This window comes from Primulina huaijiensis, unplaced genomic scaffold (assembly GCF_012295235.1).
Source record: "Primulina huaijiensis isolate GDHJ02 unplaced genomic scaffold, ASM1229523v2 scaffold6295, whole genome shotgun sequence".
NCBI lineage: Eukaryota > Viridiplantae > Streptophyta > Magnoliopsida > Lamiales > Gesneriaceae > Primulina > Primulina huaijiensis.
The window spans coordinates 62,085-81,093 of record NW_027360909.1 but is presented as its reverse complement, the minus strand read 5'-3'; the positions used below and the strand labels follow the sequence as shown (position 1 = coordinate 81,093).

Sequence of the window (19,009 nt, the reverse complement as noted above, 5' to 3'; positions counted from 1 at the left end):
TATATATATATATATATATATAATGTTTATATCATTTGAGATAATGTTCAAACCAGGATAACAATAATTTAATGAAAATCATCAAGATTGAAGCAGAATTTAAAAAGAAACTTAAAATAATTTTTTATCCAAAACGTATCTTGTACAGATATGATTAAAATCGTTATATTTACAACAAACTTAAAATTAATATAATGATAATCTCATGAATTATAAATTGTTATTGTTATCTAATATATTACGTGAAAACTCAATTAAATCTCATTCTACAAAATATTTTTTGGTCTAGTAGACCTGAGCCTAAGACGATAGACACACTCGACTCTCGACAATTAAGAGATAGATTAACAGAAACAGAAGCCTTAATTTAATTGCATGCGGAGAGTTTAAAACAAATGGACAATTTTTTTGAAAATCAAATTATATTTTGGGACTTTGAATTTTTGAATCTGTGTTTGAATGGGGAAATTTGAAAATACGTTTGAAAGTATTCGCTTTAATTTTGGAACATTTAAATTGCGAATTTAAAATGTTAAGAATTTTCACTTTATTTATTGATACTCACGAGAAATTTTATGGTCCGATTCCGACGAGTGTCACTAATCCAAACGCAGGTTTTGAAATTGTCCTGAACATGAAATCACAAATAAGACCGTTAGAAGGGGTCAGGAGGGTGTCCTGACGTAGCCCATCCGACGCTCAAGTCAAGAACTGAGGATATATAGGGGAGAAGCTAGGGGCGCTGCTGAAAACAATATAGTGAATAATCCAACTGAACGCTCAAACCTTGTATTTATAGGGGGATACCTGGGCTTGTCATGGGCCCTTCACATATGGGCTCTAGATATGGGACGGGATTTTGGGCCGGATCTTGATGGGCTCACCCATGAGATATCATTTATTTATCTCAAAAAAAAGTATCAGTATTCAAAATGATGGATTACAAAAAATAAAAATAAAATTTAAATATGATTATTATTATGAATTTATTTTAATATTTTAAATATCAATTAAGTATGTGTGAAGATGAGACAACTGATTCAAAATAATTTTTTTTCTAATTAAATATATAAAATCATTTTTTAAAAAATTTAAAATCAAGTTCAACTGAAACTTCAAAGTCTTGACCTTATTTTTAGACTAGCGGCTGTTTGGATAAGCTGATTTATAGTGTACTCGAAATATAAATCAGCCTATCCAAACAGCAGCTAGTTTGAAGATAAGGTTATACTTTGAAATTTAAGTCGAACTTGAATTTAAATTTAAAATTAATTGATTTTACATATTCAATGAGAATATAAATTATCTTGAATCTGTTGTCTTATCTCGATACATATTTGCTTTTTAAAATTTATAAATAAATTCATAATAATCTCCATGTCTTCTTCATTTTTTATTTTGAGTGGGTCTCATGTGAGACCGTCTCACGGATCCTAATCTGTGAGACGGGTCAACCCTACCGATATTCACAATAAAAAGTAATACTCTTAGCAAAAAAAGTAATATTTTTTCATGGATGACCCAAATAAGAGATCCGTCTCACAAATACGACCCGTGAGACCGTCTCACACAAGTTTTTGCCTTTTATTTTATACTACTCTTGATGTACACGTGCTGATTGTCGAGTGTTTCTGATTTGACAAAGTCTCTAAGACTAAAATATTAGATTACGAGGGAAAAAATAATATCATATAAGCTTCCATCATCAAATACGGAATTAACTAATATCTTCAAGATAACAACTCAATTAAAAAATACTAATAAAAAATAAAACCCGATTACTTTACTAACCTCCCAATTGACATAAAATTATTTTAATAATGTTTTTTGAGACGATTTCACAAAATTTTATCCATGAGACGGTTTGACTCGTTCATAAATATTATAAAAAATAATATCTTACATATAAAAAAAATACTTTTTCCATGAGTTAGGTTTATGTCGAAAATCTGTTTCACAAAATAGATTTGAAATACGATATCATGAGAGTTTTTGTGTAACCTAACCTAAACTAAACCAGAAAAAAAAACCATCAAACTGAAAAATCGAGTACTTTAAGAAGTTATGTGATGAGGTAAATTTCTTTAAAAAAATGGTCAGAATTTAGGCTCATTATACGTGGCTACATCAATTATATATGTTGAAGTATTCATCCGACAACATACTATAAATTTTATATATTATTATAGCATAGGTTTGTCCACTAATTGGGAAAAAAAAGTATGAGTTCAACACAAAATAGATTTAAAAAAATTATTTGGTGAAGAGTTTTGTAAAAAAATATCGAATAAAATAATTAAATTTATATTATTACTAAATTAAATTTTTTTGATAATATTATTTTATGATCGTAATTTTAATATTATCAGGCATTAATATTATTCGTTAATTTTGTCGTCCATTTCATTCGAGGATGTCTTAAAAGGTAATATTTAATTTTGTGATAATATTATAATTGTATATTAAGAGGTAATATTGTTACGTGTAAGGTACCTTTTTTTTATTTCTATATTTTGTTTTATGTAATATTTCTGATAGTATTTATCATTTATTTCAGGTATTAACATCGTTTGTTGATTTTATTACAAATTTCGTACAACCACGTTCGAAAAGGTAATTTTTGTATATTTTAATTGTATTATTCATATTGTATTAATATAAATATAATTTTGTTCACTTGCATTATATGAATAAGTATAATTATGTTAAATATTATATTTTTAATATTAATTGCGAAATAAAAATAATAATAGAAATATTAATAAGAAATTAATAATTAATATAAATTTGTGACTTTTGAAAATATTTATCAAAGTTAGTATTTTGATAAATTGACCCCACTTGCCCATTCTTCCCCTAATACTATAAGTAAAAACTTGTGTTAGACGATCTTATGGGTCGTATTTTTTGAGACAGATATCTTAATTGGGTCATCCATGAAAAAATATTAATTTTTATTATAAATATCGATAGGGTTGACCCGTTTCATAGATAAAGATTCGTGAGACCGTCTCACAAAAGAGCTACTCGATACCATAATGACAATAAAGTTTATTGCGTCTCTCCATATTTGAAGATCATCAAATATTAACCATGATTCATGTTAAATCAATGGGATATGGATACATACTTATATTCAAATTCAAATCAGATTCTAAATTTGAATATTGGAATCGATGTTAAGTTTGGTTTGTTCATTTCGAACTTGAGGATTGAACGACTCGAGTACGTGATATTAATTGATTTGAAACATATCATGAAGAGCGATTAGTAAAATAAACGAAACTTATGTTAAACCAATAAAAATAAAGTCACCATCTTTAGGGGGTTTACTAATATAAGAAAATTATGAATTTTTATATATTCACGTTCATTTATATATTATTATTATTATGTTAATTAAAGGGAAAAAATATATTTATTTATTTTTTAAAAAAAGGGGTAATTCAATCGAAAAGGTTAAATAGGAAGAATTTACAAGCGCCACACCTGTCCTGTCGTGAAGAGCTCATTTCGATTACCTCGAACACACTGGAATGAATATATGTCTTTCCGTCTTCTAAATATGAAAATCCAGATATGACGTCATCACCGGCCCCTACCCATCATCGACGCCGGAATCCTCCCGTCCTGAGAGCCGCATTGAGCCGGGCTCCGATCCGTAGTGATTTCATTGGCATCGTTTCTCACTGCGTACCGTTGTAATTCCTATAACTACCATGAGGTCCAGCCTTTTCAGCCGTCGGACTATAAGGCAGGGAGCGGTTTTAGCAGTTGGATCGTCGAAGATAAAGTTACTGCTAGCATGTTGTGTTATTCTCTCGTTTATCGCGTTTTCAGGGCGTACGGCGTCATTTATGGGATGGGAGCACAACGATGCCGCTCTGTACCATTCCTCCTTACCCCGGTCAGTATTCTCAGAGTCCTGCGATTATTATATCGGAGCGTGCAGATTTATGTGATTTTTCCTTAAGTTTTTCGTTAATTTGGTTGACATGAAGCTGCTACGATGTGTGTTCAGTCGTTGGATTGGGGTAGTAAATGCTGTGAAATCTCATTATTTTTTTGTCGTTGTTTTTATCTTGTTTTTGGTTGCTTAACCGAACAATTGATCTATGTTCGTCTTTACTATGATGGTTGGCTTTTTTCAGGAAAAACATTACTTTTCTCTGTTACTAATTTGGGAGATGTCTTCTCATAGTAGCATTTAGAGTTTCCATTTGCAGCAATGACATTTAGCGACTGATAATCAATATTCATCTATAGTTCACTTGGAAACTATTAATTAGCCTTTTGATTTACTTTACGTTATTGAAAATTAAACCCATATATATTCTGCGTTTGCAAGAACAAAGAGAATGGCAAGAAATTGTCCAAGAAACAACCCACTTTGATGTCAGGGTGTTCTCTCTATATTTTTTGTTGCACAAAGCATTTGCTTTCATGTCGTCTGCTATATGCAAATTGCAAAGCTCTTATAGACGCGACTACCTGAGACACTTCACTTATTTGTTGGTACTCTTACCAAGGAAGAGTTAGTTAGGAATGGTCTTTTAATGAATGAAGCGGGATGAGTCTTTTTAGAATGAGGAAGAGCTGGTCAAAAAGTATTTCTTTGTTTGTTGTACTTGCTTGGTGACTAGAGTTATGACAGCCAATAAAATCATTATATTTCCATGTCCTTGCTTTAGGAGCATATTATCATCTGTTGCTATTAAACGTCTGTGTTGTTCTTTTTCAATGAATTTTAATAATCATTCAAATCAGTTGACACGATTTTATTTACTTTGACTCGGAAGCATAAGGTTCAAGCATTTTTTTATTGGATTTTTTAGTGGTTTATTCAGGAATTTGAGATGACTGTATATACGATATCAAATTCAACTGTTGTAATTGGCCACCTCATGCTAATTCGGATGTAATCCGTTGTATAGGAAAGGATATACCATATTGATGAACACATGGAAAAGAAATGATCTTCTGAAGCAGTCCATATCTCATTATGCATCATGTCCTGGGCTTGATTCCGTCCATATAGTATGGAGTGAGCCTGACCCTCCTTCAGATTCTCTTGTCAATTTTCTTACACATGTGGTCAAGCAGAATTCAAAAGGTGGTCGAGAAATTGAGTTGAAATTTGATATAAATGTAGAAGACAGTTTGAACAACAGATTTAAAGAAATCAAGGATTTGAAGTCAGATGTGGTTTTTTCCATTGATGATGATATTATATTCGCTTGCACAACAGTAGAATTTGCATTCAGGACCTGGCAAAGTGCACCAGACACAATGGTGGGATTTGTGCCTCGCATTCATTGGGTCGATAAAACGGTTTGTGCTTTTACTACGTGCTTCATTTATTAATGCAACAACTTAAGGTTAGGTAAAATAAACCAACAAAATATGCCACTTTGAAGCTTATACTTTTTCCACAACAGGTTATATTTTTAAGCCTTTGCACTGCTAACTTCATTTCCTTTATTTGAATTCTCCATATTTCATCCGCTTGTTGTAAGTTGGAAAATCGTTTAGTGGCGTTCCAATGATCAAGTCTGCATGTTCCTTCAGTTTTCTGATACATTTCCAGTTTACAATGATGTAAAGATTGAGCTGTATACCCATGTAATCACATTGTCCATATGACAACAGGTTTTTAATATCGTATAAGAGTATTTTTTTTTCTTTTCTGCACGCTAACAATTCTTGATCAGTGCATCTGTGTAAGCCCACTTCACCAGAGCTCAGATTGATATGTAAATTTCTCTGCAGCATGGGATCACCCCCTATCATTTGGTTGTAGAAAACGTTACTAAAAATGTCTGAAGAGTTGCTTTAGATCATGTTTTGAGCAGCACTTTTAACTGATCTTTTTCTTTGTCACAGAAAGGTGATCAGGACACTTATATTTACAGTGGATGGTGGTCTGTTTGGTGGACTGGGACATACAGTATGATCCTCTCAAAGGCTGCCTTCTTGCATAAGAAATATCTAAACATGTATACTTACGAGATGCCTTCTTCCATTCGAGAATTTGTTACCAAGAACAGGTTCTTATCAAACTAAAATTATTTTCAACTTTCTTCAGGTTGCGTACGGGGAGGAGAGTTTGGAATCAATGGATTTCGATTATAGTTTTATTATTTACAATGAAATAATGGATCAAATCTTAAATTTATATCTTCTTTGTTTACACATTATTAGTACAAATTATGATGTATTTCAAATGACACTATAAATGGGGAAACTTGAAATCTGTCGTAATTAATATGAAATACTATATAAATATGTTATGGTGAATTTAAAGTTTATGGTCTCACTTCTCTCTAAACAATAAAAATACATTTGAAATCCATAAATTTGAATTCATCTATCCAAACGCAACCTCAGTTTCTCTTTTTGCAAATCTGAAAGCTTCTAATCAATGTGTATGGATCTATTAGAAATTGTGAAGATATTGCAATGTCTTTCCTCGTTGCAAATGCTACTCGTGCTCCGCCTATTTGGGCGAAAGGTAATTTTTATTTTTTTTGCTCAGTCTTCTTTCTGCCTGAAAGCGTTAGTTCATTCCTTTTTAAAATGGTGTGCTTAAGGTTTATATTTGTTATTTGGCCTTTAACTGTTATAGTTTTGGATTGAAACACTTCGTCGGCTTGTTTATATTCCACTTTTTTTGTTCAGTTATTTCCCAGCCTGTTCTTTTTGTGGTTATGGTCTTACGGAGCTTTGGTGTTATATAAGATGATTCTCCTTTGTGTGGTCAATATACAACCACATATTCGGGAAGGAGTATGATTTCCCATAATGTTTTTTTTGCATGAAATCCTTCTAAAAGTTACGATTCCAAGAATAACAATTACTGCAAGTGCTTAACCTCATGTCTAAAAACAACCAATGCAACTTTCATTTCTTGGTTTTCTCCCACATGTTGGTGATTGGGAAACAAAATCTCATGAAGTTTCACATCACTTAGAACAGTGTAATGTCCATGGGAAAATCGCATATTAATGTTTCCCACCTCGTGCTATAATTTAGGTAAAATGCATGAGATTGGCTCCACTGGGATTAGTAGCTTGGGAGGCCATAATTCAAGAAGATCACATTGCGTCAATCGTTTCTCGGTCGAGTATGGTGGAATGCCTTTGGTATCCACTTCAGTCAAGGCCATTGATAGCCGTGTTAGCTGGTTTTGGTGACGATGCTGTCGATAACATCATCATATTCCACATTGGACAGTCTTATTCCACGTCTTATTAGTTATTCATTTAGTGGTATAAACAGAATGTACCACATTTACTTGGTATAATTAGTGCAGTTTTAGTAGATTTTTACTTTGAAATAGAGTACGAATATCGGTTCCCTTAAATGATGTAATATATTCCCTCCCCGTGACATGGAAACCGGACTCGACATTCTGGCGCTTTATTAGCAAAAATATATTAAAAAAACAGATTGATTGAGTCTATTGTACAGAAGCAACATTTCCTTCCTCGATTAATTAGTTGGCGTACCTTCACATATTTTTATTTGAAATTCGCACAATCGAACATGTTATTTTAAAACATAAAGAGAAAGTGTCCTAAAAATAAAGCGACATCTCACTGCTCTTATCTTTATCAAAGAAGGTTAAGGTCTTCGATTTCAATGCGTAGAAATGAAAACAATAGTGAGTTTACTCAAATATAAAACGGGTGATTTAAATTCCAACCATACAACACTTTGCTCACAAGAACTTGAAAACAATGTTTCTTTTATCATGAACTCGGAACAATGGGCTGTGGAATTAAGATGATGTACGATCATATTTACGCTGGTTGACGTATTTGTCTAAAGGAGTAGAACTGTATTTAGCCTGCTCGCCCAAATCCAAGAAGTGGATGTGGATGAAAACCATTACATCTTTCTTTGCGCATATGCGAAACTGATTCACTTACCCATTGCTATATTTGAGAACCCAAGTCGTGTGAAACGAACCACTACTTCGATGTTGGCCATTTGCAACTTTATTTAAGTTTTTAGTTTCTTTTACAAGAGTATTACATTAGTCTCTACAAGATTGGGTCAGGTAAATCGCTAATAGGATAACAGGTTTCTTCACCACCAGTACTCCACAAGAAATTAGCATACCTCGAAGCGTAATAAGAGTTATCGGGCTCAGCAGCCAAAGCTTGTAAAAACCTTTCTTCCGCTTCCCACAAATCCCTTCGCACCATCCACAAGAAGTTCGCATACAGGCTCAGGGCCTCTGCGTCCGGTGGCATTACTTGTACTGCCCGCTTGTAACATTCCTCCGCCCTATGTTGCACAATGATGGAAAATCAGTTTGAAATATTAAGTCGACAAATACATGTAATACGCATTTGTGACACATGCAAGTTCAGAGACAGTTTCAATACAAGATATCATATTTTTTGTCAAAAACGACCAAGGGATTTTCAAGATTACCTGTCATAATCATGAGCAACGAGCTGCAAGAACTGCCCATAATTGCAGAGCAAAAGAGGGTTGTTAGGTTCACGAGACAAGTTCATCTGGTATAGAAGATCAGTCCTATGATATACTTCATTGCCACCCGACTCCACGTTCAGTGACACTGGCGAGATGAAGCTTTGGATATTTTCGTGATCGATAACCTCTCCCTCAAATTCTTGCATTTGTGTTGCTTCATTTCCATGGAAAGTTCCTCCACCAAGTTGAGAGATTGAAATTGATGGTACTGGTAAGTCGATCTCTTCATCACACTTCAATGCTCCAGATGGCAAAATCCCTGTTCTAGAAGCAGAAAAGGTTCCAAAATTCGCTGCAAGGATCATAATATGGATCATCAAAGATGGTGTGTTTGAAAACACTTGTTGAAACAGCCATGCAAATGATGAATGCATTTCTTTCTGAACTTTAGCGATAGCAATTTCTAGATCTTCATGGCACAGAGATCCTCTCATATGCAAGGCATAGCTCTGAAGTTGGCCTATGATGAAAACCATAGACGAAAAAGCTGCCTTCACCGAGCAATAATCAGAACCTTTACATTCAGTAAAATCTTTAAAACCCCCTTCACATTGTATTTTCTTCTTTATAATCCTCAAAGACAACGGGATATCAAAACACTTGGCTTTTTGTTCAATAGTTGCTCGAATAGCAGTCTGTCGATCTGGCCAATCTGGGACTTCTGGCTTGATCCCAAGCATCATGGGTTCCAAGAAATCAAATCGCGAATTCAAGAATGAATCTTGATCACCTTTTGTCTTGGGTATGGATCGACGAAATCTGTTCACATGCCCTTCACTCTCTGATAAGCCGAAACTTTTAGTCAATCCTTGGACATGATGGGATGATTCCTCATCATACATTTTGTCAAAACCCGAAAAAGAACATTGAACGGTGCTATCTCTGCAAGCTTTCTTGTTCGAAGCTTGAGACTTCGGGGGGTTTCTGAACACAAATGGATGGGTACGAGCAATGGTGGGGACTGTTCGATCCCTTCCATCCTTTCTCGAGTTTGTAGAGGAAAAACGAGGAATTGGGACAAAAGGAGCACACGCTTTAAGTGTATGAAGTGAAAATTCTACGCTAGCAGGCACAACTTTAAGCCTCATTAATGGCTAATCAAGAAAAGGTGACACTAAAGTGCAAGTGGAGTGGCAGAACAGAAAGAAAAAGGGGAACTAATACTTAAAATAAGATGTAAAAACGCTTTCGTAATATCGGAAAACAAGAGATGGCAGATAAATCTTGTGAGTTCAGGAATCCGAACTCGATCTTGCAAAAGAAGCGTAGTTCAGAATTTGGTTTGGATGCCTTAAATGCAATCAAAACCTGCGACATACAAATGTACACAATACAGTAAATTACACAGATAAAAGTCTCTTCCCCCAACACCACAAATTTGCTTACATATATATCAAAAGCTTCAAACTTTATCTTGCTGATGCAAATATCGAAACCACAATTAATATTAAAAGAAAAAATAACATAAGTTCTATCACTATAAGTCTATAACATATTAAAGTGTGCAACTGTTGCTGATACAAGTAATCGTATGCAGATTTGATAACCAAAAGATAAAAGGTAAAGATGGTGGGTGGTAAACTAGCTAATCAAGAGGCCAAACCAGAAAAAAAAAACTTCAGGAATTCAGTCTAAACAATTAATTCTTCTGCTAAAAGGGTTCCATTAACTCACCATGGTCTGTTTGATTTCATTGGGAAAAAATTCAGAAAGTGTAGATTTTGCTGTAATTTCTTGATTCAGTCAACAGATTTGATGAGAAATCGAGGAAAAGAATGGATAGATATCAAAAGATAATATTTTGTAAGAGCAAAGCACACTTTTAGGAACAGTGGGAGATGACAGATTATGGGAACCAATCTACTGGTTGGAGAGAGAGAACCGAAAACGTTACGATCACATGTGGGCCGGCTGCCATGGCCATTGTCTTAAACAGCAACAAAAACGAATAAATGAATGCAGCTCAAACTTCAATGGACCATCAACTACGGAATAGGTACAACCTGGCAGTCTTCGTGAATGATCCCCGAATGTCCGAGATTTGATCTGGTGCATGGTCCAATTTCTTGACTCCCGATCTATTCTCTTGACTTATCACAAAATGCTGACGAAAGAATTGGTTATATAACATCGATCTAACTCTTTTTTTTTTAAATGACATGCTCAACTTATATTAAAATATAAAAGTATTTATAAACTTGCATTTTGAAATTTAGATAAAAATGAAGTCTTACTTACCATCGATATGCAAAAAAAATTGAAAATAAACTTTTAAAAAATATGTACAAATTGATATCCCTTCTCCGGAATTCTTAAATGGTCCAGTAATTGGACACTTGCAGCCATGAAAAATTACTAAAAAATTTTTTTATAAAAAAATATCTCGTGACCTTATGACCTAAATTGGAAGCGGAAGTTTGTTTAGATATGTTATTATTATTTTATTATTGTGGGAAAGGGCGGTCCAATTGGTCTGATAACGTGTCCCCGAACCTATGGTTGGATGGATTTAAGACATGTGTAGTTTTATCTACTAATAATAACACGTGGCTTTTGTCTTTACTTCTTGTTACGTATACTCCATACCTCAACAAGTCAAATATGTCGGTATATTTTAATTTATTATTGAACTGTCAAATATCAGTAAAATATATTTTTTAAATTTCATTTTTTGATGGATTTTATATATTTAAACATGAAATTTACCTATATTATTTTAGTAAATAAAAAAAAAATGTTCTTGCATGACATAAAATTTGGGAGAGTAGTGTATATTTATGTTTTTTTTCCGAACAAATACTTTAATCTAGTCTTGCATATTTATATTTTCAAACCCTACTCAAAAAAATAATCACCAAAAAGAGTGATTCTACACTGGTCATTTAAAAAAAACAGTTTTACTTATTTCAATTTATAAAATCATATAAGGTAGTTAATGCTGAATACGATTATATAATTCTTAAAAAATGAATATAATATTATGGTAAATAATTGAAAAAATATCTAAACATTATTATCTTAAATAAATATTTTTATCTAATAAAAAATTATCTTTTTACATTCATTTAAATAAATGGTGAGAAAAATGTATTTCTTAACAAAGGTATTTTGTTATTTTATTAAAAAATAAGTATAAAAATTACTTATTTATTGTATATTCTGGTGTACAAAATTTCAACTTTTCACTTTTATTTTCAAATACTACTTGTTTCTGATTTTTTCCACGTTTTAACTTAATCACTACTATAAAAGTATAATATTTTACAAATACTCCCTAAATAATTTTAATTTTTTCAATCAAAGCTTGCAGATTTTAATAACTAGAATTCCAGAAAATGAAGCAGGGATTCACATCCTGCTATTGGTAAACATGACCAAGTGAACTGAATATCTTGAACAAGTCTCCCCGAAAATTAAGCTGTCCAACTACTGATCTGTGCGGCTTGAAACTCTCTCAAAAGTTGTATAGACTGAAGGTAGAGGTTCAGGTCCAATCCATCCACATTTCTGCCAACTCGAGCTTTCAGAATTGCCTGGAAAAAAATACTAATCCTGTAAGACAATTTGTTAAGATGTGAAGCATGATGGCTACACGTGAAGTGCACCCATGGAGAAGAAATCAATATACAGGGAGGAGATATTAAATGTTTAAGATTTCTAAGAACCTTGGGAGGGGGAGCAGAAAAAAATTTAAGCTATATGTTACAAGACAAGTATAAATATATAAAGAAAAATGTAATATGGATAGCATGAGTGACGGCTGATCTTGCTAGACCCTCTCGCTCTGCCGCTGCCAAGATGCAAGTTATCCTTGCTTAAACTTCATTAAAATCTAAATTAATTACCTCATTACTGGGTTCAATATGAAGTTCTCCAATAAATTGATAGAGAGAACCAGGTCGAAGATTGAGGTTCAAGTGCTGAGTATCAACTTTTAAGCTAGCATTTCCATCGATTATTACAGCCACTGCGGTTTCCAAAGTATATTCTTGCAACCTAGGAGGGGAAAATACACTCGATATTCTTAATGATAATGAAAAGTAGGCTACAGCAACATAACTGAGTTTCAAAATAAGTAAGAATCAAGAGCTTGCCGGTTTGCAAAATATATTGTAGCTCAATTATTTTAGTCCATATATCAACCCAGACACTACATTTGGATTGCTCCTCTAGTAGTGATGGTTACTCACCCTTGACATTACTGTCACACGAATTAACCTACAACTCATGAAAATCGAACACTAGTCCATGGCCCTGATACAATTCGTAATGGCAAGCACTTATAATTAATGATAATGATGCATCTCAAGTCTTCTAAATCATACATCAATCGGCATATATTTTTCTTGGGAAGAGTCAAAAATTACTTCAGGTGAATGCCGCAACAAGGAAAGATAGGCTCGTTTCATGTTAACAGCTCGTCCTTTTTCTATTTTGACCAACCGCAGCAATAGTCCCCTGGACTCGGAAAGTAATAACGAAAATGGCTAACCCAAATAGCCATCTTGTACACGTCCTTGAGGATAACATTGATGACAATCATCACTAGTTTTTCCCGAGGAGGGTATGGTATGGCTCTGTTCTTAATGTTGTTTGAAACATCATGTTTCAATCGTTGCCCTAGAAGGATAATAATTGCTCTTTGGTAGGAAGGCTGACTAGATCAATCATGAAAGATTCATTTGGGAAATCCATCAATTTTTTTTCTAACTTTACAATGAAGGAAAACCAGACTACACGTTTGAGAAGATATAAAACTGACGCTAACTAGTAGCTAGAATAGTCTAAAACTGGACCATATGTAATGCATTGTTTGCAAAGTGCGCCTATAATGTTTTCTTCCACAAACCACAGAAGCCACCTCATTATTCATATCGTTGGCTTAAATCATGCAACAAGCTATATTTGTAAGCATAGAGCATAAAAAACAAAAGGTCAATGAGAAAACTGAATAGACATTCCAAAGCACACTCATAGAGCTTGTTAACTGTATAAAACTGTTGACACCCGATGTTCCGGAGCTCAAAGTTTTCGAGAGAGTCGTAATGAACATGATATCAGAGCCACAAGATTACAAATTCAAAAGTCATGATACATAATTTTCATTGTGTATCAGAGCCATGATCGACATCAAACAATGTATGTGGAATCCTCGGATACTTAAAACGAAGGAGGTGAAGGCTATCAGTAAATCCACGATGAGAGGTGGGTACTCCAAGTATTTCACATAAAACGTGCGCTCCCAACGCATTAGAGAAGAGTGGCTCGAGGATGGGCGGATGGGATTGAGGAGATGCCCGGACCATGAGAAGAATGCCGGTGCTTCTTTTGAAATGAGGAGTATTGAAAATTCAACTAAAGCCTCACATTGAAAATACATGAAGAAGATCAAGTCTTTTTGACTAAAGTCCAAAAACAAATCCACATGAGTTTATGCCCAAAGTGGGCAATATAATATCATTCTAGAGATGCGTGTATTGTACAACATATATTATTATGTACCTTATAGGCTTAATTCTAAAATTTTGTTTCCCAGCACCCAACGAATATATATGAATTCAAGGCTTACTCCTGAGTAGCGAGCAAACTACTGTTGGTGCACCTCCCACTAACTCGAAGTTTTGTTAAAATGTTATATATCTAAGAAAGTTGCCAGTACCATTCGAGACTCAAAAGGCGCATAAATCCAAAAAATTACTTCACCGTTTAACATCCGTGAAAGGGGGCTCGAATCGAAGGGACAATTAGCCTCCATCTCCTTCCATATTGCCAGAAAGGTTCTATTAAATTCAATTACGCCAATATCCTGTCGCCTCGTAACACTTTGTGTGACACTAAACAAATTTAGCTTGAGATGTATTGTAGAAGCACATTAACGGAGAAAAGATATGACAGAATACCCACTTTCCAGTAACGCGAAAGGCGCCACCTGGATTGAAGTTTGGCGACGACGGTTTTAATTCTTTCAAAGTAACCAATGCACCAGAATTTACGGGCGATGCAGACATTTCGACCACTTCAAATACACCGCTAGTTTTTTTACCTGAAAGAATCCCCGCAAATTTGTCACGACTTCACAAAATTGAAATAAAAAAAAAAAATCAAAGCTACAAAGATACAACCTACCTTTCTGCTTCTTCAAGTTGGCGTCGGTATACTGTTGGCCCCAATTGCAGTTTGGTCAGAACTTCGAAGTTGACAGATTGAAGAAAAAGCCTAAATATTGAGAGAAAAATATACAGAAATGGGGATATAAAAAGAAAAAGAAAAAGAATCGGGAGGTGAAGGGAAAATTACAATTGAGCCTGGCGATGGCGGATTCTTGACCAATTTAACACGCCTAAGACCCAAACACATACCGCTGCACCTTAATTTTGTAGTCCAGAGTGAAGGCCCACTAAGGGGTATTATTTTAGATCTTTCTTCGCATTAATAGTATTAGTTAAAGTTTGGTGGATGGTATGAGATATATAGTATAAAGATAAGTAATATTTTGTAATAATAAAATAAATAGAAAATGATAGTTAATATAGTGTTTGATTTAATTAATTTGATTGATTAAATTTGAGATAATATGATATTATCATTTTGTAATTGTTGAAAATATTAATATAATATTAATAATATTATTTATTAAGGATAATATCGTAATTTTATATTATTGATTTGATTGATGTGAGATAAATTATTACGAATTTGATTGATGTGAAATAAATAATTAATAATTTGATTGATCGAGATAAATAATACTTGTATGAAACAAGTGATATGATAGGACTATTTATATTAGTACTTACAAGTACTTGAACCAAACATTACTTTAGTATATTCCATCCTTTATTAATCTCGCACTATTTTTAATTTTTTTTCTTATTGAATTTGAACTCAATTTAGTTGATATTTGATTTTTTTATAAGTTGGGGATATATTTATTGTAATTGGATCTTAAATTTGATACATGGTCTCAAAATTAAAACTTTAATATAGATGAGTTATAAACCACCGTTACAAACTTTTGAAATATTATGTTTGCGCCGTATTTCTGATCTATTCCGTAATTTAGAATTTCGGATACTATGATTGCAATCTAATCACGAATCTATGTCTCCGCCATTCACATAAATTGAAATATATCACTCTCCCTATAACTCTAACGTAAGAAACAATCAAGCATAAACGTGGGATTTTCCGAAAATCATATCAACTATGATATATTTTTTAATCTTAAATCGATTGGATGGGACGACAAATGAGATTGAATGAATCCAATGTATGTATGTATACACTATAATCAAAAGAATTTCATAAAACGAAATGACAATAACCCGAAATTTTACAAATCACAATTCCTACCGCTAAAACAAATTTGTATATCCATGTCAAACTCCGCCAAACAACTCAACTTTGTCAACCACGCAGGATCGCGGTCCCGGCCTTCCGTTTCAGTGGCTCCTCCGTCTTTCACCCAAAAATATCTTCGCCGCATCCAAGCTTGGATAATAGGTCGGCTCCAGGAATATTTGACTCAGCGTATCACCGGTCTCCGCGCTACCCTTTGCCTCCAAACTCCCCATTGAGGCCGACAGTAGCTGCTTGTAGCAGAAGTAAAACCTCTTTGCCGCAGCCTCCACCGCCTGCATGGCTTGTAAGAGATGAATCTTGGCCGGCACTTGCTTTTTCCTATACAGCTCCATGGCGGCGTCTTGAATCCTTGGCCCGCCAGTTGGGTCAACCTCCTCTTCCAGGATCGCCGGGACTTTGTGCTTCAAATCCTTCGAACTCTTGGTGAGCTCCACGAGTTCTCTAGATCTGAAACAGAAGAGATCAGAACCTGAATTCACTTTCATTGAGAAATGATTCTTCAAGTTCAAGAAATCGTCGGGATCTACGAGAAAATGCAAGTCTTCCACTTGATTCAAAACCATCCACACTTTTTCCAGAATCCAACAATATCCAGAGGCTCTTTCGAATCTTTTCGAGGAAATTTCTTCAGAAATTTTCTCCACGAGCTGTCTCGCTACCCGGATCCATGACTCCAGGATCTGATGCGTTGAATACACTGTATAGTTCTCGCGGTTCTTGATTTCATCGTTCGGACTTCTCTTTAGAGCCTGAAGCTCCGACGGCTTGCAGATGCCATCGTAGTCGAGGCTTGGCTTGCCGCTTAAGTTCGGCTCGCCCAAGCCCAGGGTGAACGGACAACCCTGCATCTGGCACTCGATCGTGTACAGGATCTTACGCGCAACATCCTCGGACTTGTGCCACGTGGCGAGACGTGGAAGCAAGCCGGCTTCGCTCACCTGGCTAACCACGGTGGTATCGTCGGAAAGCTTCCACACCTCAGCCGAGCTGTTTTCCCGCAAAAACATGCCCCCTGATGACGTCAAGTCAACTATCGGGATCGTTCCACGTGTCTCCAGGTTCTCCTCCTCTTCTTCGCACAACGTAGCTATAATCTCAATCTCACTCGCCGCCAGAGCTTCCAGTCGTCGCCGCCATTCCCGATGGTTGGCATATGGTCTGTGGTCAGACAAAACAGTCGATATGAGCCGGAAGGTTATCTCCAGACCGGAGAAAGCCGGTCTAAAAAGCCGTTCACTCTTCCAATTCGGAAAATCATTCAAATCCCATAATTTCTTTAGCTCCGGCAGTCGAACATAGTGATCGTAAGCCGAACAAGCCGATTCAGATGCCGCGGACAGCTCAGAAACACTAACTTTCGATGGCGGGATCGAAATCTGGAGCTTACTAGATAGCTTCGGCGATTTATTCGTGATTTCTGAGGAGACCATTTTAGTTTTCCAATCCAAATCCACCATTTTTCATAACAAGAAAGAAGAAATCAAGAATCCCAGATTTGATTTTTTTTCGAATTGAGAAGAACATCGAGAGAGTAAAGGTTTTTATAGAAAGGAAGGGGAGGGCGACAAGAACAGGGGAAAGCCGTGTGGAATGAAGAAGGTAGAATTTCCAATGGCGCGGCGGTGAAGATTTGTTATTTTAATAAATTCCAAGGGTCAAACAGAAATATTCAACAAATTTGTAAAACCTTATCCATATACGGATATAGTATTGGATTAGGTCCAAAATTTTTAATTCACTAAACTGTCCTCCGCTTAGAATTTAGACCCCGGGGTTCGTATTCCAATTAATATACATTATTATATAACAATAATTTCATTAAATATTACTACTAAATTAATCTATGAATAAATTTGAAAATATATTTTCAAAAAAAAAATTTGAAAATATCTAATCTTATAATATAATTAACGCAGAAGAGTGAGTTTATTGGTAACCATCTTCAGCAAGTTGCTTGGCTCAATTAAAGCAATGAGCCAATGATTTCCCCATTTAGGCTATTATTATTATTTTAAGTATATATGTTCATTTCTTGAATATTTTGCAAGAAAGAAAACAATTATTAAATTTATCAACAAATATGCAATTTTGGTAGGTTAAGAAAAATGAAGATTATTTGTGGGGTGGAAAAAATAAAATAAATATCCAGTAAAGATGGAATTAATTGATTATGGCAAGGATGAAATTTCATTTATTTGGAGTACTCGTTTGGTGCACCAAAAAATAATTGTGGATGGCCTTTTTCTCTGGATAAATCAAGACGTGTAAAAATAAATGATCCCTTTAAAAAAATCATGTGTTTTAAGTAATTTACATTTTCTAAAAAGTAGTTGAGTCTTCCAAATGTGCCCGTAATTATGGAAAGAAAAAAAAAACGACATATTTAGCTTTGTGTTCAAAGGGGTGTACATTGTAACTTGAGTTAACTCTTTGTCTATGATACTTCGTAATCACAAAAACTTTTATGAGATCGTGAGACAAACTTTTACTTGACACGACTCATGAGAAAATACTAATTTTTTCGACCGAATTGATCTGTTTCATGAAAATATTCATCTCTAATAAATGTTTTGATCGTAGTATTGGAGTTTTTTGACGACCAAGAAATTTTATCATTATACCTAATATTATGGATGAAGTTAGAGTGCATTGACCGAATACGAACAAAAATAGAGACAACGAGGATTTGAATAAAGGTAATTTGCCATCTTGGATGGTTATTAGAAGGATTTAGAGAATATGCTTTTAAATTTGGAAATGATTTGAAGTTGTAAAATGGAGGGGTTGAGATTGTGAAAATTCATTTTTTGCTTAGTGTGTGCATGGAATATATACAAGTATTATGCTTTTGTGAATTTGGAATTTGTCGTGAGTCGTGTTTGTCGATAGCCTAGTCAGACAAATCACGTTTCTTCATTTATGCCATTTTCAACTTAGATTTTGTTATAAAATCGTCGTTACGTTAAATTTGATTTGAAATGAAAGAAGTGATTCCGAAAAGAATCTATGAGATTTCAAAACAAATATTTAAATACATCAATCAAACATAATTTCATTATTTATAGTCACAGCATCTTTGTATTATTCCACGTTTGTTTCAAATATTAGTTTAAACAAATCATAAGCAACGGTTAGGAAAAAA

At 34.3% G+C, this 19,009-nt stretch overlaps 4 protein-coding genes across 5 annotated transcripts; 1 reads left to right on the top strand and 3 right to left on the bottom strand.

Moving 5' to 3' along the window:
• The first annotated feature begins 3,478 nt into the window (after positions 1-3,478).
• LOC140970502 (glycosylinositol phosphorylceramide mannosyl transferase 1-like) lies at positions 3,479-7,363 on the top strand. The gene is made up of 5 exons (XM_073432272.1): positions 3,479-3,907; positions 4,935-5,331; positions 5,884-6,047; positions 6,441-6,511; positions 7,033-7,363. Exons 1-5 carry the CDS (start codon positions 3,720-3,722, stop codon positions 7,191-7,193), a joined length of 981 nt encoding a protein of 326 aa, XP_073288373.1. The 5' UTR covers positions 3,479-3,719; the 3' UTR covers positions 7,194-7,363.
• Positions 7,364-7,922: 559 nt separating this feature from the next.
• Positions 7,923-10,527, bottom strand: LOC140970513 (uncharacterized). The gene is made up of 3 exons (XM_073432289.1): positions 10,180-10,527; positions 8,443-9,813; positions 7,923-8,292 (listed from the first exon to the last, which is right to left on the bottom strand). The coding sequence occupies exons 2-3, from the start codon at positions 9,591-9,593 to the stop codon at positions 8,046-8,048; spliced, it is 1,398 nt and encodes a 465-aa protein (XP_073288390.1). The 5' UTR covers positions 9,594-9,813; positions 10,180-10,527; the 3' UTR covers positions 7,923-8,045.
• A 1,147-nt stretch (positions 10,528-11,674) lies between these two features.
• On the bottom strand, positions 11,675-14,835 carry LOC140970524 (CST complex subunit TEN1). 2 transcript variants are annotated; one of them, XM_073432309.1, is made up of 5 exons: positions 14,803-14,835; positions 14,632-14,721; positions 14,410-14,548; positions 12,351-12,501; positions 11,675-12,038 (listed from the first exon to the last, which is right to left on the bottom strand). In XM_073432309.1, exons 3-5 carry the CDS (start codon positions 14,511-14,513, stop codon positions 11,919-11,921), a joined length of 375 nt encoding a protein of 124 aa, XP_073288410.1. In that variant the 5' UTR covers positions 14,514-14,548; positions 14,632-14,721; positions 14,803-14,835; the 3' UTR covers positions 11,675-11,918. The 2 variants fall into 2 exon arrangements, with proteins under 2 accessions (XP_073288410.1, XP_073288409.1); XM_073432308.1 differs by lacking the exon at positions 14,803-14,835 and having other exon boundaries at positions 14,632-14,797.
• Positions 14,836-15,760: 925 nt separating this feature from the next.
• On the bottom strand, positions 15,761-17,413 carry LOC140970506 (nematode resistance protein-like HSPRO2). The gene has a single exon (XM_073432275.1). It carries the CDS (start codon positions 17,322-17,324, stop codon positions 15,948-15,950), a length of 1,377 nt encoding a protein of 458 aa, XP_073288376.1. The 5' UTR covers positions 17,325-17,413; the 3' UTR covers positions 15,761-15,947.
• Positions 17,414-19,009: the final 1,596 nt, after the last annotated feature.

Excerpts from the sequence above, each read along its gene's own strand:
- LOC140970502 (XM_073432272.1), top strand. The coding sequence starts at position 3,720 with ATGAGGTCCAGCCTTTTCAGCCGTCGGACTATAAGGCAGGGAGCGGTT. Across the intron at positions 3,908-4,934 it reads TACCATTCCTCCTTACCCCG|GAAAGGATATACCATATTGA; the intron begins GTCAGTATTCTC and ends TCCGTTGTATAG. Across the intron at positions 6,048-6,440 it reads GAATTTGTTACCAAGAACAG|AAATTGTGAAGATATTGCAA; the intron begins GTTCTTATCAAA and ends TGGATCTATTAG.
- LOC140970513 (XM_073432289.1), bottom strand. The coding sequence starts at position 9,593 with ATGAGGCTTAAAGTTGTGCCTGCTAGCGTAGAATTTTCACTTCATACA. Across the intron at positions 8,293-8,442 it reads GTTGCTCATGATTATGACAG|GGCGGAGGAATGTTACAAGC; the intron begins GTAATCTTGAAA and ends TGTGCAACATAG.
- LOC140970524 (XM_073432309.1), bottom strand. The coding sequence starts at position 14,513 with ATGTCTGCATCGCCCGTAAATTCTGGTGCATTGGTTACTTTGAAAGAA. Across the intron at positions 12,502-14,409 it reads GCCTTTCGCGTTACTGGAAA|GTTGCAAGAATATACTTTGG; the intron begins GTGGGTATTCTG and ends TTCCCCTCCTAG. Across the intron at positions 12,039-12,350 it reads ATATTGAACCCAGTAATGAG|GCAATTCTGAAAGCTCGAGT; the intron begins GTAATTAATTTA and ends ATTTTTTTCCAG.
- LOC140970506 (XM_073432275.1), bottom strand. The coding sequence starts at position 17,324 with ATGGTGGATTTGGATTGGAAAACTAAAATGGTCTCCTCAGAAATCACG.